Source organism: Pectinophora gossypiella, chromosome 17, assembly GCF_024362695.1.
Source record: "Pectinophora gossypiella chromosome 17, ilPecGoss1.1, whole genome shotgun sequence".
In the NCBI taxonomy this organism is placed as follows: domain Eukaryota; kingdom Metazoa; phylum Arthropoda; class Insecta; order Lepidoptera; family Gelechiidae; genus Pectinophora; species Pectinophora gossypiella.
In genome coordinates, this window is record NC_065420.1 from 12,845,059 (window position 1) to 12,868,104 (window position 23,046).

At 37.5% G+C, this 23,046-nt stretch overlaps 2 protein-coding genes across 2 annotated transcripts in view; both read right to left on the reverse strand.

Moving 5' to 3' along the window:
• The window catches only part of LOC126374642 (A disintegrin and metalloproteinase with thrombospondin motifs 16-like), a 78,047-nt gene extending 65,413 nt beyond the window's left edge, over window positions 1-12,634 (reverse strand). Inside the window, exons 1-2 of the mRNA XM_050021332.1 lie at window positions 12,622-12,634; window positions 12,339-12,373 (exon numbers count right to left, since the gene is read on the reverse strand). Coding sequence (XP_049877289.1) covers window positions 12,339-12,373; window positions 12,622-12,634 — 48 coding nt within the window. The remainder of the gene's footprint in view (window positions 1-12,338; window positions 12,374-12,621) is intronic.
• Window positions 12,635-13,764: 1,130 nt separating this feature from the next.
• On the reverse strand, window positions 13,765-18,647 carry LOC126374213 (snake venom metalloproteinase atroxase-like). The gene is made up of 5 exons (XM_050020722.1): window positions 18,457-18,647; window positions 15,965-16,394; window positions 15,078-15,192; window positions 14,196-14,333; window positions 13,765-13,872 (listed from the first exon to the last, which is right to left on the reverse strand). The coding sequence occupies exons 1-5, from the start codon at window positions 18,514-18,516 to the stop codon at window positions 13,812-13,814; spliced, it is 804 nt and encodes a 267-aa protein (XP_049876679.1). The 5' UTR covers window positions 18,517-18,647; the 3' UTR covers window positions 13,765-13,811.
• Window positions 18,648-23,046: the final 4,399 nt, after the last annotated feature.

Below are 23,046 nucleotides of genomic sequence, written 5' to 3' on the forward strand. Positions count from 1 at the left end.
TATCTAAGGTACCTGCATGCCAAATTTCAAACGTCTAACTTGAGTGGTTTAGATTTTTCATACAAAAGGATTTCCCTTCACTACTCTGCTCCTATTGATTGTAGCGTGATGAAAAGTATACTATGACCTGTCCAGGAGTGTGAAGAATAATTGTACCAAGTTTCATTAAAATCCGTCCAGTAGTTTTTGTTTCTATAAGGAACATACAGACAGACAGACAGACAGACAGACAGACAGACAAAAATTTTACTGATTGCATTTTTGGCATCAGTATCGATCACTTATCACCCCCTGATAGTTATTTTGAAAAAATATTTAATGTACAGAATTGACCTCTCTACAGATTTATTATAAGTATAGATGTATTCTCAAGGTTGTTCAAAATAAAACTTGTGTACTCTTAATACTACACTACCGAGTTCATAATATAACTACATAAAATCCTTTCCTAGACACCCACCAACACCACAGATTAAATACAAGTCGTAGGTAGCACCTAGTGATACCGGTCACAATGCGTGAGTCGTTTTGACCAATTTAATTTACTAGTTGACATGTGGGGTCAAGGTGTGTAGTTGGGAGCTTTTAGTGAATGGTCGCATTCTACATTCAGAACAGCTTTAAACCAAACAACATTCTGGACATTATATGAAATCTTTTTCTTACCGTGTGCTGTCTTACCCCGCGCTTATTCGCGAATTATATCGAGGATTCCGACTATGCGAATGCTATCTATGTAGATAGACGTACGTTATTGGTGAAAACCTCGATAAGTCGCGCCGAGCGCGGCGCGGTTACCGTGCCGCGTTAGCTGAAGTGTTTACTGTCGGAAGATTGACCACCTCCATGGCAAGAGTAATTGGGTCTCCTGGATCGTACCTATATTACCATAGATGTTATATTCTTAGGAAACACCTGGTGAAATTTGTTATAGTATCTTCTACAATACTCAATTGTTATAGGTAATATAACGATCATCCTTTGAAGTTTATTGCTGACCTGTCGGATATCTGTCTTTGGAGTCGTTATGTCAAAAGTTTTAGTCAGAAGTTATGTTCTAATTCTTCGACTTCAGGTCACGGTCGTAACCTAACCTAGACTAACTCGAGTCTTGAGGCTTGGCTCGCGAATTCCTCTTATTGTTAGAACAGGTGGAAACCTTGACATAGCCTTAAAGGAGTCAGAGTAATTAAACTTAGATGTGAATTGTTTATTGCTAACGATTCCGGCAGTCCCGGCTACATTTTTTTTATTTAAATGGCCCTCTGGACCGATTTTCCCTCTTATAGAGGTTAAGAATGTATACCTCCTTTGTTGTCGTTCCCTCACTGCTGAGAATCGTGATTGTAATCTTCTTCCATTAAGTTCGGTCCTGTGCCATGTGTGTCGTGGCTGACTTTGCAAACTTTTTTGCTTGGCTGTCTTATTGCCAACAGCAAAAGTTGCAAATCAGATTAGCCAAAAATTTCAGATACGCCAGTTAGCGACGTCAGCGACAATATGTAGAGTTTTTTTTATAGGACCCCCTGCCACCTTCTTGACCTGATGTGTTAAAATGGCCACATCGAAGCAATTCATCTAAGAAACCAATATTGCTATTTGACATTTGTTTGCATTCCGCACTTACTTTTATATGCGCAAATGTCAAATTGCAATATTGCTTTCTTAGATGTATTGCTTCGATGTGGTCTTTTAACTCCTCTGATCCACCTACTACTTACTAAACATCGTAGATTATAAATATGCTTAGTAAGGTATTAGGTACTATTGATCATAAATATTTCACACTAGCCTATTTAAAAACCGAAGCCTAACCAAAATTTTACAATCTGCTTATGATTTATTTAAAATACTAATCTTCTTCTTATCGTGTCGATGGCAAACTAAATTGTATCGGCCCAAAACTTGACAACAAGTATGGCGCTATCTGCAGCGCCATAAAAAAAGCGCTAAGCGCTGTTGTTGTTAAAATACTAATGAAAATCCGTTATACCGTAATTTAAGTAAACAAATCAGTATGTATTATATTATATTACCTATCTTTAAACTTGAAAAACTAAAATATAAATCAAATAACGCAAACTACTATACATCTAGGTTCATTTACCTTTTAAAAATAAGGTGTTTTATGAGAAAATACTTACATTGTTCCCAAAAAGTTGTTCACTGTTGACATCCAAAACGGTAGACAAAGTTGCAGCCAAAAGTACTCTTTTCCAATACATTATTATTTACAATATGCACGTAATACTTCTTAAAAAAATAAAACTTCACATTTTTACAGACAACAGAAATTAATTAAAAAATTAAAATACCTAATTAATTTAACAGTTACAAAAATAACCTAATTCACTTTTTGAATTTTCCGTCGGCATTCCCGCGCTTTTATTTTTTAAATTGTAGTTTTTAATTTTGTTTACTCCGGTTCGGCATCCATGCAGCCTATTTTCCCGCGCGTGTATTCAGTCACTGTTGCGCGGTTCGCGCGTAAACGGCGGTAGGTCGCGCGGTTCCTCGGCGACTGTGCGGTTTTGTGCAGTTGTTTCGGCGCGCGATTAGAACGGCCAGTGCTGGAGTGCTCGATGAAATTTGATAAGCATTTTTTTTGTTGTTTTTGCACTTTTCATGTGTAAAATTACAAATCAGTTTTCTTCTACCGTAACTGGGTTAGGAAGCACCGCGTCCAATTTCGGAGACGGCAAGCTTAGTTTTGATTTCTTTTCGAAGCTTTTATTTGTTATCATAAGTATGATATAAGTAGGTGCTAAATGGTATCTTTTTTAGTAATAAAATTGTGTACGGCACTAAATTTATTTTTTACTACTCTATAGAAAGAATAAATTAGGCATTGATTACAATTATCCCTAATATATAAAAATCGTAAATAAAATATTTCATTTTAGGTACTTACTTACCTACGTATATTATAATTTTTTTCAACTGTTTTAAGACAGTAGTTAAACAAAAACTTTACAAAAAAGGTTATTATAAAGTTAGTGATTATTTAGAAGATATGAATGCATGGGATTAACTGTCTGAGAACTGATATAAGGTAGCTAATTTACTCAATTGTATACCAATATTTTATGTTTATTTTTATTTTTTTAAAGAACGTCTAGGGCCCTGTGCCGAGGTTTTTCTTGCAGCTTCTTTTCCCCGGCTATACAGGTTGTGAGAAGCTGCAGTAGTTTTAGGCGGATGAGACGTTCGTTATGTAAAAATTGACGATTCAAAGTGTAACTATGTTACCTGCTGAATAAAGATATTTTTGAATTTGAATTTGAATTATCGATTATCGATATGGTCAAAACGATAACTTACGGAGCAGCACTAGCCCATAGCAATTTAAACTAAACTATTCTATGTATAAACCGCTGGCGCATGGCGTCAAAATTTTACTTTCATTTGTTTCTATCGCAATATTTTTCCCACCAATTTGAGCTTTTTCTCGTAATCACTGTTTTGAGAAAAAAAATTGATGTATAAATAATAACGTGGTGATATAATCTTGGGATCATCTTTTAAAATACAAAATCATTCTAAGTGCATAATATCTACGGTATATTTTCTTTGACCCTGAAATTACACATTAATACATACATAAAATCACGCCCGTAATCCCTAATGGTATGAGCAGAGCCTTAAGTAAGTAGATACAAAGTCTTAAGATGGATATGATGAACCTTATTGTGATAAGGGATCAGCCTATCGCCCATAAGATTAGTCCATCATGTTACAAATAACACAATGAATGAACTCTCTGTCGGATTCTACGACATATCAGGGAAAACGCTTGTCTACTTGATTCCCCTGATGGTGATCGCTTGAGTTCCGGCGGACATGGTAAGGGGCTCGCCCCCTATTACATGTGACTTAGGTAACTTAAACATGGGTAGCAAGGAGTGGGTGTACAGTCATGAGCAATATAATTTACCCACTTTAGGACTCTGTCGCACTAACGTATTTGACATTTAGCGAGACTTACAGTTTAATTGTTTGTTTGGGGAGTAAGGGGAGAACGGAAAGAACACCTATATCCGGCCCAACTGCCAACCTCACCTGCGCGCGTCGGTGCTTCATTATGAGTCGCTGGCGGCGGTGTCCACTGGACGCCGCGGTGCTCCCTGCTAGATAACGGACGAGGCTCTGGCGACCGAGCAATGGCGGTATAACCATACCACCGGTCGGGCAACCGACCGTAGAGGCAACAGCGGCCTTGGAGTTTAAATAACTTCAAAAATGTCTAGGGCAGAAGGCAACGGGAAACCACTGCTTCTATTTTCCCAAGAGAGTCAGCATGAAGGGTCCTCGCAACCCTGATGCTGACCACGATCCTCAGATATGAGGGACCGACCCAAGAGAGAGAGACAGTTTAATTTGTCAAAAAAGTTAATGTGACATGGTATCAAAGTGTACACATATTAATGCTCGTGACCGTACTTTCCATAAGGAATGCAATCCCGAATCGAGATCGCAAATTCGAGACATTGGAAATATCAATCCCGCGAAATCTCGAAATTTTCGGGATCTCGTCTAGATCACTTATGATGGCTGAACGATGAAAACAGCATGTTTGTGATAGTGAGGTTAATTAAAATAAAATATTTTTAGAAAGGGCAACAACCTTTATTCCTTATTCCGCCAATCCCGTCAATCTCGAATGGAATCTCGTCATAAATTATGCTACGGGATTGGTCCCGAAAAATTTTACGAGATCTCGCGAAATCGGGGTTGCATTCCCTAACTATACACCTCTGCCTATTCTTTCGGGGATATTTAAGCATGATTTATTTATTTATGAACTTATTTATGCTGTTATGTTACTATAAAAATACATATCAAATAAAATACATAATAATCTAAGTAATCATTACTTTCCCGTGCCTTTCACAAACTATCAAGACGTTATAAAACCGTCATCTCCAAACAAATTAACTGTCATGATCCCCATATGAATGATTTTGTGTACTACCATGGAAACTACCACTACCACTAACATGGAAATGCATGGAGTAGTGAAAATGTTGCATGAGGCTAAAGTTCCGCTCGGATTGACACCTCTCGCGCGTGTAGCGGAACAGGGGCGACTGTGGAGTCGAAAGAATTAGTTTAAATTATAAAAAAATATTCGTAATCTGTTTTAATGCTTTTATTAGCTTTGTTTGTAACTCTAAACAAACGTAGGTAAGCCATGAGCTGGGTAAGCTAGAAACTTTACGAACATGACAAGTGTGATGTATGCCTTAATGAAGGTAGTTTTGTTTTTTATATTTTTGTATTTATGTCTTACAAGTTATTAAGAACGGACGTGTTTTAATGTTTATCCCGATTTAGCTCCAAATCCGTAGCATCCTACGGGATTCTTCAACAAGTTTCATGCTGTCTTAGCTCAGAACTTTTTTTTGTGGGAGCTGGTTCTTGTTAAAGGCTTTACGCCTGTGCTACAAGTAATCAGGCCCCACGCCTTGGATAGAAATTATGATTTTAAGGTTACAAAAAGAAACATACACTATGGTAAAAATTGAGAAAAAATAAATAAAATAAAGTAAAAACGGTTGAACCACTTTTAGTTACCCTAAACTTGAAATTAAATTAAAAACAAACCGTCCTCTCCATCCCACTCGCTGTCCACATTACAGAATACAGATCGCGTTCGATATGTCACATGCCCCGGCATTGTTTAGTATATACTACCTTTCTCCCGGCCATCCCATTGTTACCATGGAAATAGAAAAGACTGATTAATAAGGCTTTAAGTAGAGCAAGCATAAACCATGCTTGCTCGACGTTTTTCCTTGAGGAATTACTTACTTGCCGTTTCGGTGTATTGTTTCGGAAAGTTTGGTGTCGATTTTGTACCCGGTGAGAGCCCTCAGCGCTCCCCATTTGTCCGGCCAAGTAGTTGATGCCATTTGCGGCAAATCTACAATATGTCACGTCAAAAAATAATGCTAAAGGTTAGTTAATAAAGCTCTTTTTATATAAATTTTGCGCCGTTTTAATGCCGGGAATTTTCCGAAAGTGGGAACATTCCGAGGACGGCCCAACACTGGTACGAACCAATAAATCTATCTCCACCCACTACTTCCTCATTACCAGGATGTTGACCCTAGGTCTTACCTCACAGATTGAATCAGATTGTATAATAATGAACCTTTAGCTCGTTAAATAGGTCTTATAACTGTATTGAACTGTGGATTTATCTGGTAGGCTAAGCTTTGAGGTCGTAGGTTCGAAGCACAGGCCTAAACCAATGCTTATCGAATTTGTTTTCGAATTCATGTTCATACTTAAATGATTATCACGTGCTCAGCGGTGAAAGAAAATATCGTGAGGAAACCCACATTCCCGAGGAATGCATTTTCGGTGGTCATCATCACCAGCCCATTAACGTCCCCACTGCTGGGGCACGGGCCTTCCCCAAGGATGGATAGGGAGATCGGGCCCTAAACCACCACGCGGGCCCAGTGCGGATTGGTGGTTATTAACGACTGCTAATGCAGCCGGGACCAACGGCTTAACGTGCGTTCCGAAGCACGGAGGAGTTCGAGATGAAAACTTTTTTTTATTTGTGGTCACCCATCCTAAGACCGGCCTTTGCGAAAGTCGCTTAACTTCAACAATCGCAGACCGAGCGCGTTTACCGCTGCGCCACCGAGCTCCTCAATTTTCGGTGGTACCTAACCTGTATTGGGCTGGTTTTCCCTTCGCGGGTTGGAAGGTCAGACAGGCAGTCGCTTCTGTAAGAATCCAGACCTGTCAAATCTTCAGGTTAGGTAAGCGGACCCTGTGAACAACGGAATAATGCTATGGAGATGATGACGAGGCTAAGCTTTTATGGCTCTTCTTCTTTCGTGTGGCTTGTGAGATCAATAACCGACCTCATCAACCCTGGTGTCAGGATTACTATCAAACCGCCAAAAGCCCCTGGCATCATGTAACGACTACATAAGCCAGAATTAACATGCCTTCTGTAGCACGGATCACCTTTCAGACGATCGGGTAGTCAATATCGTAAGCAAACTAGGAATCATATAGTGATTTTTGTAATAATGACGTCCCCATCGGGATTTGAACCCAGGACTTTCGGGTCGCGAGTCCAACGCTCAATTACTTGACCGTGAAAGCGCACATTCCTTACTAAGTGTATTATGAATGCAAAAGCGGGTTTGTTAATGTGTATTTGAATAAAAATACAGGTAAGTAACACTGGGTCAACACGCACTGGGCCCGCGTGATGGTTTAAGGCCCAATCTCCCTATCCATCCATAGGGAAGTCCCGTGCCCCAGCAGTGGGGACGTTAATGGGCTGGTGATGATGATGACAGGTAAGTAATATACCTACTCCCGCATAAATTCAATCCGAAATATTAAAGAGATGTTATAAAAAAAAACAGTTTCACTACACTACAACTTCATCATAACTACTAGTTACGTCCAATTACATAAACTTACATTTTCTTTTTTATTTTAATTACTCGACTATATATTTTTCTTTTTTAATTTTCTCTTTTATTTTTAACCTGCGCGGCGCACCAGACCTTATCCATACCGCTGTCTTTTGTTTTCATGACAATTAATTACAATAGCAATGTATTCATTATCAGGTAACGGTATAAAGTGGACTTTCATTTGTTTATTTTTTGTTTTTTTTTTTAGGTTTATTGATGGCTGTGTGGGTCAGTAGTACGAGGGAACTAAGTTAATTGTGTTTGGTAGACTTTTAAAAAGACAAAGAGGTGCGTAATGTTAGGACGCAATGATGACACCCATACATTTTGGATGTTATTATTTTTTAGCTACTTACATTTTTTTTGTCAAATAAAAAATTGCTGGACAGAGTTGAAGAAAGGAGAGTCATAATGAATACTATAGAGAACCGGAGAGGAAATATGATTGGCCATCTGATACGACACGATTCATTTATGACAAACATCATAGAAGGAAAAAATGAAGGGAAGAGAGGAAGGGGTAGACCTAGGAGAACATTTATGAAACAAATAAAAGAGAAGGTGCAGGTCGTGTCGTATCGGGAGGTGATTTGGCGGGAAGAAGAGAGGAATGGCGATTACTCCACCGACAAGAGCGTAGCTCTTAAATAAAGAGAGAGAGAGAGAGAGACATTTTTTTTTCAGGCAGACAGACACAAGTCCCGCCTCCGTAGCTCAGTTGGAAGAACGCTTGACTCTAACATACCATAAGCTCACGCCTATATCACAATTGGGGTAGTCAGAGGCACATTCGTCGCAAGATCAACTAAGTACCCACACCTCACCAAGTATTCTGTTAGACGAAGGTGTACAGTCATGATGAGCAATATCATTTAGATACCCACTTTAGAACTTTGTCGCACTATCATATTTGACATTTACTGAGACTTACGGTTTAATTTGTCAAAAAAGTTAGTACATATTAGTACTCGTGACCGTAGACCCGCGGGATTTGAACCGGCGACCTCACAGTGAGACTCAAGCGTTCTTCCCACAGGGCAACCACGGCGGCTTTATGTATGAGTGGGAATGTTGTATACAGGGTGTTAGTGACACCGTGACACTGAATACTGAGGGGAATCATTAAGACCGTCATTCTGAGTTAATATCAAGCGGAATTTTCCGTCGGAAAACTCATGAAAATATTAGAGTTTTTAGTACGGTGTCACTAACTCCCTGTATGTAGTCATCAAAAATATAAGCTAACCATTATAAGTACTTTATTACACTTTATGCCATTAAAGTAGCCTGTATAATAACAGACAGTCGCCGTCCATTAGTCGCAGGCGCACTTTCAAACCGCAGGCCTTTGACTTGTCAACGGCCATAGGCAAAATATTTTCTAGTTTATTAGAAACATTTTACTTGGTACCGAGATTATGCATGTTGTGTAGCTAGCCAAAAGAAGAATAAATACAACCTTTGATGTGACTTATTGTGGATTTCCCGCGGACGGCATTAACTACTTGGCCGGATAAATGGGGAGCGCTGAGGACTCTCACCCGGTAAAAAAACCGACTCCAAAATAGTCTAATAAAAAATTCCTTCCAACTTTTGCCGTGGACACGGCTCACAAAAAAAAATGTGATTTTTCAAAATGGCGCTTCCTGATTTACACTATAAGCCGACGATATGGTCATTTTCTATTCTACTCGCTTTACTTTCGTCAATAAAGATTACTTTCTCAGCTTTCAGTTTTGCTGCGAATACTAATGTTAATTTGTAAGAGATACGCATGCCCTGAATTTATATTTTACTGTTAGTAATTGTTCATGTGCGTAGAGATGTGCGAGTTCTGTTAGTAATAGGTATGTACTAGGTACTAGGAGGTAGCTGTTACCATCCAGGAGACACGATAAAGTCAAAATTATTAAAGATAATATAAAAATCTTTAGAATTTTTAAGGCAGACAATATACAACTATATCGATTCTCCACTTCATTAATAAATCTATCTATTCATTACCATTAAAATGATCAGCAAATAAAAAAAAATACAACAAGAAGTATCTTTTCCTATAAGAAAGATCTTGAAGTAACTGATACTTAGCAATAAGGCCGCCTATTTAACTCTTCTATTTTTTTTTTGTTTGTAATTTTGTATTTACTGTGTGTCCGATAAAGTATTTGTTCTTTAATATGTTAGATCAATAAGAAATGGCAACAACACAATTGTTTTGTCTTCTAGTTTTTTGAGTAGCAGTTACGTGACTAAAATATATTAAGGGTTACAGTAAAATTAACAAGTTATACTGTAATTATGTGGTACGCTATTATTTTTAACACATTTGCGTCAAATTAAGTAATAAAAACCAAGGTTTGATTAGAACTTATGCACGTAATTGCCAAGAGTTTTTAGTCTCATTTAAAATGTTTAATGACTTATGAATAATAAATTGTTCTCAGAAACATGCACAAGTGGACTTCAGTTTATTATTACATTCAATTTAGAATACTTATTTTAGTTTTCATAATAACAAACGTAACAAGCTTTTTAAAATACCTCCTTGGTCCAGTGGTGAAGCGTTAGGCTCACGATTCGGAGGTCCCGAGCTGGGAACATACCACAAAAATTACTTCGTGATTCCTAGTTTGGTTAGGACATTATTGGCTGATCACCTGATTTTCCGAAAGCGATATGATTCGGGCTACGGAAGGCTTGTTAAACCATTGGACCCGGTTACTCTATATTCATCATCATCTATATTAGTGGTATCTAGACTATGTAGTCATAGTCTAGATACTATTCTTCAGTAATATCCCAATTTGAAATTTGCCCATATAAAAGTAAGAGTGAAATGTCAAGATATGACAAATGCCTATTGTCTTTTCAGGAAATTGCTTAAATTTTTAACCCATCAGAAATATAAGTAATTAAAGCACATAACAACGGGTTCTTACCGCGTTTAAATGGGGATATGAGACTCCCGATATTTCGACACTGTTGCAAGTGCCATGATCACGGGATGATTGATGAGATTGGAGTGGAGTAAGTAGATCCATAATTTTCTACGGGCAGTTATCTGTCTACCCTCTTTCTTTGCCGCTTGTTTATGTTTTTGATATCAGAAATATTTTTTTAATTTTTGTAAAGAATGTTATTGTAGAAATATGTCTCTTAGCTGCGTATCTAGTTATATTAAAATAGTTTCTTTCTTAAGTAGAGCAAAATGCATCGGGGTTTTAAATACTAGCATATGTAGCAGTAAGTATTATCCCCACATTCCCCTCACTATAATACAGTTGGCGGCGGATATTGTTAAAGCGAAAGTGTATTTTTTTTTTGGTAAATTTATAATGCTGACTGCACACGGCGTGCATCACATGATTCGTGCTGTGCTCAGAATGTAGACCACGAACTTGACTTTAACGGACTTTAGTATATTTTCCTTTTTTATTTTATGGTATGGTGACATTGGTGCTGATTCCTGTAGACACCATTTAATTTTATTTTAAGTTATACCTGTCATTTTCTTATCCACCGACAATGAGACGGACGGCATAAAATTTATGAAACATATGCCAATTTTAGTCAAAAGTAAAAAGAAACCCTCCAAAGTTTTATATTGGCCAATAACTCGACAGAATTAAGTAGACAGCACGCGTCATTATTTAATCGTCGTTTTTTGTCGTCATATGAGCGAGATGACTATTTTATTCGCCCGGTTTATTCATTCATTTTAAAGTTAACAGTTGTTAATCATCCGTCCATTTAGGAAAATAACACGTATAAATTAAAATAAAATTAGGAGGTGTTTGCAGGAATCAGGGATTTGTTTCTTTATAAAAAATGAATCTTAAAGCAGATGGTTAAAAAATACTTAAAACTATTGAAAGTTAATCATAATATATTTAATTTCGCAATAAATATATATTATATTTTAATCTGTTGCTGAGTGAAAAAAATATGCCATTTCATGACTTATATTTACGTAACAAATATAATTAAATAAAAAATCGATGCCCAAAAACAGCAGACCGTAGCCGAAGTAAAAATAAATACTTAATTGCGTCGTTCCTTTCATGAAAACTAGATCTTAATCAAGATAATTTTATGTCTCAGCTCTATTAACTCTGTCAAACTCTTTTTTTCCTTTATTATTGATTCGGAACGACTATTAAATAACAATAGACAGTAATCATTTATTTTCTTTATTAAACTCTTCCAAAACAGATAGATACCTAATCAAACTCTACATTTTTACATAACTTAAGTAAGATTTATAGTTCATAATAATTATTTAGATAATTTTTACACTCGGTTGGTTTGTTGTCATCATAAATGGGCGGTTATGTAAGGCAACGGAAACCGGTTCTGTGGGGTATGTGAGCTTGTTGTTGGCAAATTGTATGAATTAAATGAACATGTAGAGTTAACATAAATTTTCTCTATTGGATCTCCCGTCCAGTATGGAAATGAAGAGCTAATTTAGAATTTTGTTTATATTGCACTTCCCGTCAAATACAGAAATCTCCTTCTATCGTGTGGGTTGTGAGGTGAATTACCAACCTCGTCAACCCTGGTGTCAGGGTTATTATTGAGCCGCCAAAGACCCCTGCCATGGCTCATGTAACGACTACTAACTTACATTAGTAAGTAGTAACCGGGACCAACGGGTTCGCGTGCTTTCCGAAGCACGGATCATCTTACTTTTTGGCCAATCAGGTGATCAGCCTGTAATGTCCTAACCAAACTAGGGATCGCAAAGTGATTTTTGTGATAGGGGACATATCACCGGGATTAAGGCACGAACGCTCAACCACTGCAACACGGAGGCCATAAAAAAGTTATTAAAATATAATATAATAATTATTATATATTTTTATAATTAATATACGTGTCACTTACCGGTCTGTCCCTCACAGGCTCATACACCTCAGCGTCTAACCGCAACCACAACTAAGAATTAAGATCCGCCTCTCGGTGAAAGTACTCCACTGTACCGCACCACATTTGACGAAATCATTTGTCATTGGGCTTTTGACATTGTCACTTCACTATTACCACACTATAACTTGGCTCTCAAGTTGGCTAGAAATGCTTATGAGCAGTTATGCCATTAGTAGATCGTTATGTATTCAAGCCGCAATTCCTTAGTTCAGTTCCCTCCTTAACTTCATAATATATCTACTCTTTTCTTCCATAGTATAATTATGTAGAAATGTAGGTAAGTATCGATATTTATTAATCATAATTATAATATTGTAGTTAATCTCAGTAAGCGTATCTATCTTTGTATTTAATTTTTACATGTACAAGTACTTATACATTGTTTTAAAGCACATAATAACGGGTTCTTACCGCGTTTAAATGGGGATATGAGACTCCCGATATTTCGACACTGTTGCAAGTGCCATGATCACGGGATGACTGATGAGATTGGAGTGGAGTAGGTAGATCCATAATTTTCTACGGGCAGACATATCTGTCTACCCTCTTTCTCTGCCGCTTGTTTATGTTTTTGATACCGGAATGTTCGGAACCATCTGAACTCGCACGAAACTCACTACGACAAACCGCACTCACTGTGTCCTCACGTTTTTTCACCACATTAGGCCGTTTCAAGCTTTTTACAACACCTACTACTGGATTCCACATACTCGACAACTTGAACCCGTCTTCCCTGTTGAAATTTTTATGTTTTCTGATTTCAATAGCCTCTTTTACGAGTCTGGGGATGTAATGACGTTCTGTCATTATTGTACAAGTACTTACTTTTGTGCTGCACTATTCCGCCTCTATCCTGGTTGCCTGGAAGAGATTGGCACTCAGCAATAACGCCGCCTAATACTGTTGTGTATTTCCTATATGTGCAATAAATCTAAACACTATCGAGTTTTTGTAAAACATAAACACGATTATAATACAGAAGTGTATTACTGTGTATTGATTGAAACGAATGGAAATTTGATTTGATTTTCTTACTAATTTCAATCTTATTATCGTATAATCTTTACGTTCTCACTCGTTTCATCTCGTTTTTTTTCTTTTTTTCCACAGTGTTGGCTGCCTACCTAGTTAAGACGGTCTGTCTTGCCGGCCTGTTTACCCACTTTTCAAAGAACCCAGTATAATACCGCAAAGGAGATATCTTAATAGTTTTCGTCTTACGGCGTTTCTGTCACAAAATCGATCAAAGCAATCTCTTAATATTTTATACAATACCGGAACGCCTGTTTATAAAGTTATAGCAATAGTATTTAAAAATAATTTTGCCTTACTACATTTATCAGGCACTGAAGAGTTTTTGTGAATAAAATAAGAAACACAGATCTACTTAAAAATAAATAGTATCACAATTAGCTTTATTATTTTTGAATACTAATAGCCTACTGAATGGTAGTTGTTCACGTCCGAACGAAGGCACCACGTTTTTTTACTCCTGAAACAAAAATTGCTAGTGTTAGTAAATCGTTTAAGCTTATAAATTGTAGTTTTATAACTTCGAATATCGAATTATCTAAACTCTTAAATAGTCTAAAAAATTTACATCGGCCAATAACCCGACAGAGTTAAGTAGACAGCACGTCAAACGAATTACATACCAGCGAGATGCCTATTACTAACCTAACTTGTTGACAATCCGTCCCTTTCCTTTTCGGCGGATAAGAAAATGACGGGTATAACTTTAAATAAAATTAGGAGGAGTCTGCAGGAATAAGGGCCATTAACGCGTTAGTGGATTTACATATTTATAACGCTTACGTCAATCGTTTCTTCATGCTCCTCCGGCTGCAGTCAGACCAGTGTTTGGGATAGCTGGTGGCACTGTACCGAGCCCCCATCATGTGGCCGCGGGCTCTGCACTCGTTGTACGGAGGTCCGTCGTGGGGTACTCCCAGACTGTAACCAGGATAATAGTTACCTACTTAGGGAGATAAAATGGCCACATCGAAGCAATTCATCTAAGAAAGCAATGTTGCAATTTCACATTTGCGCATATAAAAGTAAGGGCGCAATGCAAACAAATGTCAAATAGTAATATTGCTTTTGTAGATGAATTGCTTTGATGTGGCCATTTTAACCCCCGTTTTATCCCGTTTCTCACAAGGTCGGCTTACCTAATGTGAAGATTTGACAGGTCTAGTTTTTCACAGAAGCGACTACCTGTATGTCTACCTTCCAATCGGCGAAGGGAGAACCAGCCTACTACAGGTTAGGTCATATACGTCCGAAACACATTGCTCGAGAATGTTTTCTTTAACTTTGAATGGAATGAATTATGCCCATTCAAATTCGGACTTGCGATCTCACGGCGGGAGTCAAGCGCAGCCGTTCTTTAACCGAACCCAATAGTCTAACGCTGAATCACTGGCCATAAAAGCCGTATTCATCATCAGCCGTATGACGCCCACTGCTGGGCATAGGCCTCCCCTAAGGATCTCCACGACGATCGGTCCTGCGCTGCCCGCATCCAGCGGCTTCCCGCGACCTTCACCAGATCGTCGGTCCACCTTGTAGCGGGCCTACCCACTGAGCGTCGTCCGACACGTGGTCGCCACAAAAGCCGTATTACCAGATAAAAAACAAAAAGGAATTAGCGAGTGTCTATAGTTTTAAAGAAGTTTTGAAAACTTAGTATTTTACCTATGAGCAATCTCATGAGCCAATAAGTATGACGTGATCTCAGGACGCCATTCTAGCACTTCCAGTAATGTACAGCTGTTTCTAATACTACACATCCCGTTCATGTAGCCACGACCTGGAACATTATAAATATTTACATTGAATAACACATTCAACTTGAGAAAAACAGCTTTGCAACGTGCGGTCTCGAATTTAGTATCATGCATGTCACAAGTGTGACCAACCTAAGTAGGTTTGTATTAATAAACTAACCTCAGTTGAGACTACCCTCAAGATCATGCTCAAGTCCCTGTTTTTATATAACAACTGTCACATTGACATGATCTTGAAGGCAGTCTCGAAGCTGAGATTAGTTTATTAATACCACCCTAACTTTGTTGACAAATTGAACTTTGTCTTACTAATTAAATGCTTCAATTTGGCCTTTTTAGACCTCTGAAGTCCTTTAGTTAGCTCTCTGTTTTATATCGATCTCTGGAGTCGAGGTTTATGTATGTATGTATATACAAATATGAAACCTTACCTATATAATATTAATACTGGATTTTTATAAATTCTTCTATTATATTTCTTACCGTGGCGTGATTTCCAGGATTTAATTTTGTGCCCAGATCGTTAGCAGTATGCTATTTAGCTATTAGCAGTAGGTTAGAATACATGAGACTTAAACAGGAGGCTGGACATGAATTTTCCGATAGGAAATTCCACTTTATATCAACTCAGAATCATGATCTGAATCATCAGTATTCGTTACGATGTCACTAACACTCTGTAGACTAAGTTGTTCGAAACACGTTAATTTTATTTTTAAAATAGATGGCGAGTATTACTTCACTGCACACCTCTGCCAACCTCTTCGGAGGTACAGACATGCTATATCATCTTACCTGTACTTCTCCTTTCTTTCTGTCCGTTTCCGTTCACATAGTACAAGTCCAACCCAGTCAACAAGACAGAATAAAACCACTGGTTTCTTTTCTTCTGCGACTGCCAAGCACAGTAACTCCTCAAATAGTTCGAAGCATTTTCATCCATTTCTACAATACTACTTTTGTTCTTTAAAAACTTCGTATCTATTAGTTTTATGGTGAATTTCTGGCTCAGGTTTATTCCATTGATGATGCGTTCGACATCTTTTACTAAATAATTCATTCGTATTTTTATTTTCTTTCTGGCTCGAGTATCGAATTCTGCTGCTAATTTCTTCGCTAGGACGTTGTCGATGTGAATCAACACCTTGATTGTAGGATTTTGGTTTGGTTTTGTGAAGTATTCCACTGAAGATGACTCCTTCGGGTGCTGTCTTCTTGTTTTGATCTGTAAAAAAGTAACAGTCAATGAGAGATCTTCCAGCCTATGTTCCTCAAAAAAAATATACTTTATAGATTTCACGTGATATTTACCTATTTTCTCATTGCTCGGGTACCTACATAATTATACAAAAATATAATGTAATAGCAGAAAAATACATACAAATAATTGTTGCTTGTTGATGAGATGGAAGATGTATTGTGCTTGGGTGTAATAACAAGGGCAGTGGTTTCCCAATTGCCTTCCGCCCCGCATTTCTCTGTCTGACGCAAGTGGGATGGCGCCCAGAGTAGTCTATATCAAAGCCGTACCAAGACTCCTGTCCTCCGCCTCTGAATAGTACTGACAGTTACTGTAGTAACAATGAATGGATTTTGGAAAAAGAAGATCCATAATTATGTCCGTTATCCATGAAATTAGAAGGTGGATTTATGGATCTTTTATCTTTGTTTTTGGGTATAAATATTTATAATTATGACCCATAATTATGTCCGTTATCCATGAAATTAGAAGGTTAAAGGAAGGCAGCGCTATCTATACTTTTTTGACGAACTTAGTCTGGAAAGTCCCTCATTTGGTTAGGTTAGTTTTATGACAGATACAAAAAGAGTAATATAATCATAAAAAGTGTAATTACCTATCTGTTGAAAGTTTTTTATTATTTTTTATCTGTACGAATTTGATTTTGTTTATTTTTTTTTCTTTATTCATTGTTACTACAGTAACTGTCAGTACTATTCAGAGGCGGAGGACAGGAGTCTTGGTACGGCTTTGATATAGACTACTCTGGGCGCCATCCCACTTGCGTCAGACAGAGAATTGCGGGGCGGAAGGCAAGGGGGAAACAACTGCTCTATTTTTCCCTAAAAAAGTAGCATGGAGAATGGTACATCGACTCTTGTCGCGGCTCTTAAATTAGTAATGACGATTCATTTTTTGTTTAGTGTGTTTGTTTTAAGTCTTTGAATTGTTGCTATTTTTCAGTGAATGTATGTGCAATAAGGAAGTTGTATTATTGGTGATAAAGAAATTCAATTCTTTTGCTCACGGAGCAGTTGAGAAGTGCATTGCTTAAGCATGATTTTGGCTTTTAAATATCTAAATATAGATGTTAACACACCAGTGTCACCAGTCTTACTAAGTAAACATGCCTGAAGCACTACTGCCTATCATTTCTCGATCAATGACATTATATCACAAGTATTTACTGCTGTAGAATGACGCAGGCCTGCGCAGGCGCCGTCATCGTAACTACATGCCTATAATTTGATACAATGATCTCAGTTTGGCAATGAATAATGTAAATATTGTAACAGTTTTTAAATGTCCGACTGTCTAATATGAGTTTGTTGATTTATATAATTTTCCTCGTCTTTTTAAGTGTACATAAAGTCACCATCCTAACTTACCACTTTCGCTTCCTCCACTCTGATTAGACTTCATGCATTGATTGTCCAAAAGTAAGATGATCCGTGCTTCGGAAGGCACGTTATGCCGTTGGTCCCGGTTATTACTTACTGATGTAAGTACGTAGTAGTTACATGGGTCATGTCAGGGGCCTATGGCTGCTCAGTAATAACCCTGACACCAGGGTTGATGGGGTTGGTAATCTACCTCACAATCCACACGATAGAAGAAAAAGAAGAAGAATCTTCTTCTTATATAAATTCAACACCCATTAGATACGATGAATGTGGCCTATAGCAACCCAACGCTTTTTTGAAAATTCTTCTATCTGAGTTGTGAGGTAGATTACCAACCCCACCAACCCTGGTGTCAGTCAGGGTTCCTATTGAGCGGCCTAAGGCCTCTGACATGGCTCCTGTAACGACTACTAACTTACATCAGTAAGTAGTAACCGGCACCAACGGCTTAACGCGCCTTTCAAAGCACGGATCATCTTACTTTCAGACAATCGGGTGTAGTGGTTTTTGTAATATGTCCCCAACGGAATTCGAGCCCGGGACTTCCGGATCGTGAGTCCAACGCTCAAACACTGGATCACGGAGGCCGTTTTTGAAAATGAAAAAGAATGGGAAATTGCCTTAACAAAAAAGTTAGTACTCACAATAACACAAAATCCATATTCCAAAGCCACTAATAAAAACACAATCGACACAATCTTCATGATCACAATTTAGTTGTAAATATTTAGTCACAATTATTGTTCAGCTTTGCTTTAAACGTTCTACTTGGCCAGACAAAGTGTGAATGACTAGACTTGCTTCAGTGTGCAAGTGACGGATGTCGGACGACTAACTGCACAGGCATTCAATCATTCAACTTTAGGCGTTTAAGCACTGGCTGGCATAACTTATGCTGGTCCACGAAACTTTATATTTCATTTTACGTACCAAGTGTTTACAGATTTGTTGGCCCCGATTCCTGCAGACACCTAATTTTACTTTAAGTTATACCTGTCATTTTCTTATCTGCCGAAAAGGAAAGGGACGGATGATGGACAGCTCTTAATTTTAGGAAGAATGAGTAAATTAATGAATATCCCGGGTGAATAAAAAAGGTGTGCTGTCAATATAATTCAGTCGGATTATTGGCCTAAGTAAAATTTTTAGACGGTTGTTTTAGGTATGTGTTTAAATTTTACATGTGTTCCATAAATCTTATGCTTGTCGATTACCCGTCCCATTACTTTTCGGCGGATAAGAAAATAACAGATATAACTTAAAATAAAATTAGATGGTGTTTACAGGAATTAGCACCATTATTTTCTGTAAGTTTGTGAATAAAAATTATGGGCGCGAGATACCTACCTATCTGTTCGGTGCAATAGCACCTACACGTGTCGCGCGACTCACATCGAAAATAGTCGCGGAATCTAGGACGTAATAAGTGACTACAGTGTAGATTTCGTTCCCGTTGCGATCGGGTACATTCAAATTCGAAGGCACGTTAAGTCGTTGGTTCCGGTTATTACTTACTGATGTAAGTTAGTAGTCGTTAGATGAGTCATGTCAGGGGCCTATGGCGGCTCAGTAATAACCCTGACACCAGGGTTGATGGGGTTGGTAATCCACCTCACAACCCACACGATAGAGAGAAGAAGAATATGTATCAAGGTCAACTTACGTTTCTGAAATCTGGAGGAAGTTAATCATTAAGTAGGTATTAACTACTTTGACCTACTAGCCCACATAAGAAAACTCAGATGGGCTTGCTGAAGCAACGTTTGACGACAAGTGCGGTATAAAAGTGCCAATTATTTGGTATACAGCTCACGATAACGGTCCATGTAATTGAGCATCTTTCACTTAACATTAATATTATTAATCTTGTACAAAGATATTTTGTAGTTTCGTTTGAGGTGTTAAATACGCGGGTTCCGTATGTCATAATAATAAAATCCTAGAAGACTTTGTTAAAGGGCTTGTCTTCCCAGGCATATTATGAAAATTAGATAGGAATTGAGGGCTGGATCCTTACGGGCGATAGATATCACCATACGCATGAATTAAATTCGTGCGTAAACGAATATTTACTATATCATGACATATCATAAATAGCCTATATACGTCCCACTGCTGGGCACAGGCCTCCCCTCAATCAACCGGAGGGGGTATGGAGCATACTCCACCGCGCTGTTGAGGCTACTACATTATATTATAATATATATCTGTTTTATATATGTATATATCTTGTTATACACTTATTTATGTAATTAATGATAAGTAGTCTATGTACGTGTTTAGTAATATTAGGAATAAGTATACATTTAGTTGTAACTCATAGTTATCAACTTATTTATTGCGTGTTTACACCGGCCCACTAAGTTTTTTTCAGGCTAAGATATCCCAATTAGGGATAAGCTCGAATGCACGATAAATTGAATGGTGTGTGTACTATTTATATAAGAAGGTATATATAGGTATAGATATAATATATATTTGTATGTATGTTATATATATTTATTAGCATGTATTTATAGTTGTTGTTGTTATAGTTTGTACCCGCAATCTTTAATTGTTTAAATTTTTACTCACCTTATTTTTCGTTGTCTGGAAGAAATCGCTTTAAGCGACAAGGCCGCCATTTTCCATGTACTTAGTTAAGAGTCTTTCTGTAATTATTTCTTTTTATAAAGTGTATTTGTATAAATTATAATGTTTTCCTTTGTATTTTGAAGCAAGAAAGAGTATACAAGCAAACAATATTTTTACAAACTTGCATAATAATTATCTCCTGGTGCACGACCTTACGATAGTCTAAAATTTTTATGTTTCGTATCGGAGTGCCAAATTTAGTGCTAACAGAGCCAAGGTTGTGATAACGATGCATGTTTTTGTAGTCTGCAATTTATTTCGAGAAAAATCTCAAATATACTCGTTATTTTTAGTACTTCCGGAATTGATTACTAAGTAGTACTTAAGTATTTTTATTGTATGACCGAGGTGTATACCTATGATACCTGTGAATCTGCCCACAACACTGTTCACGACTTAAAAGGAGAATGGGCGAATCTGGTCCAAGAACCTCCACTGATGAGACTTATATGTAATGAAAGCTTATGCTTTCTCTATGAATCTGGCAAAGTTCTATCAGATTCTGTCCCGGGGTTCTTTTTTTACGGCCATGTTTGTCCTGGCTAAAAATGTGATAAAATACAGTGGGAGCTAAAATCGGCTCAAGATTTGTTGCTGGATAACTAAGTCTACATAAATAATTATGTATCATATTGTATATCATTTTAAAGAGGATCTTTTCCAGAATCCGAAACATAAAAAAAACAAAAAAAAATCTTTTTGTAAGCGAATTATAGTCAATTTATATCTGCAGCGCCATTGTTTCCGGTAGCTAAGTTCAAGTTTCATGCCTTTTACCCCTTCCAAAAGTATCTTACCGATTTTTTTTATATTGCTTCCGGAATTTGATCTGAGTGATAATAACAAGAAAAATAAATAAACACCTCTCCGATAGAGACCGGCTAAGCTATTGCCTATTGCAAGAAATCGTCATCATTAGCAAGTCATTACGGTATTGCATATTATAAGCTTATCAGCAACTTGGAACTTGGTCCAAGAACCTCCACTGGTGAGACTTGCATGTAATGATAGCTTATACTTGTCCTATGATTCTGGCAAAGTTCTATCAAACTCTGTCCTAGGGTTTTTTTACGGCCATGTTTGTCCTGAGTGTACAGTAGTGGACTGCAAAATCACCTCAGGATTTGTTGTCGATAAACTATTTAACTAAGTCTATATACATAATTATATATCATAATGTATATCAATTTTAAAGGGGAAGGTTATCAGAATCAGAAACACAAATAAAAAAATGCATTATGTAAACGACTTTTAGCCAACTCACGTCCGTAGCACCATTTTTCTCAGCAGCTACGTACGAGTTTCGCGCCTTCCAACCTTTCCAAAGGAGCCCAATCATTTTTTTCCTTCTTCTGATATTGCATTCTTAACCTGACAAGTGACAACAAAGAAAAAAAAATAGATACCATTCCGATAGAGGCCGCGTAAGCTATGGACCTATTGCAAGATAACGTACTCAAAGTCTAGTCATTATAATCCAACAGACGTAACATGATTAGAATGCGGCGGGACGGAAATGTAGTACATCGCCTTATGCGAAAGAGACGAAATATGTGTCTCTTTAATACTAACAGCAATACAACTATACAGCTTAGTACGAGAGAAACAAGAAATAAGTCATTCTAATCAAGATGCAATACAATGACTCTATTGTATACAAAAGAAACACATTTATTAAACAAGTTCAGGCAATAACTGGTGCAAAAGGCGGCTTTATTGCCAAGGTAGCAATTACTACCAGGCAACCTTACGTTTACGATACGTTTGTTGTACCATTCGGCATTGTTTATAAGACAAGATATAAGCCTGGATTAATAAAACAAGATTGTGGTGAAAGAAAACATACTACATTTGCGTCCTCCCGCATTCTAATCATGTTACGTCTGTTGGATTATAATGACTAGACTTTGAGTACGTTATCTTGCAATAGGTCCATAGCTTACGCGGCCTCTATCGGAATGGTATCTATTTTATTTCTTGTTGTTGTCACTTAGTCTTGTCAGGTTAAGAATGCAATATCAGAAGAAGGGAAAAATTATGGGGCTTCTTTGGAAAGGTTGGAAGGCGCGAAACTCGTACGTAGCTGCTGAGAAAAATGGTGCTACGGACGGGAGTTGGCTAAAAGTCGTTTACATAATGCATTTTTTTATTTGTGTTTCTGATTCTGATAACCTTCCCCTTTAAAATTGATATACATTATGATATATAATTATGTATATAGACTTAGTTAAATAGTTTATCGACAACAAATCCTGAGGTGATTTTGCAGTCCACTACTGTACACTCAGGACAAACATGGCCGTAAAAAAACCCTAGGACAGAGTTTGATAGAACTTTGCCAGAATCATAGGACAAGTATAAGCTATCATTACATGCAAGTCTCACCAGTGGAGGTTCTTGGACCAAGTTCCAAGTTGCTGATAAGCTTATAATATGCAATACCGTAATGACTTGCTAATGATGACGATTTCTTGCAATAGGCAATAGCTTAGCCGGTCTCTATCGGAGAGGTGTTTATTTATTTTTCTTGTTATTATCACTCAGATCAAATTCCGGAAGCAATATAAAAAAAATCGGTAAGATACTTTTGGAAGGGGTAA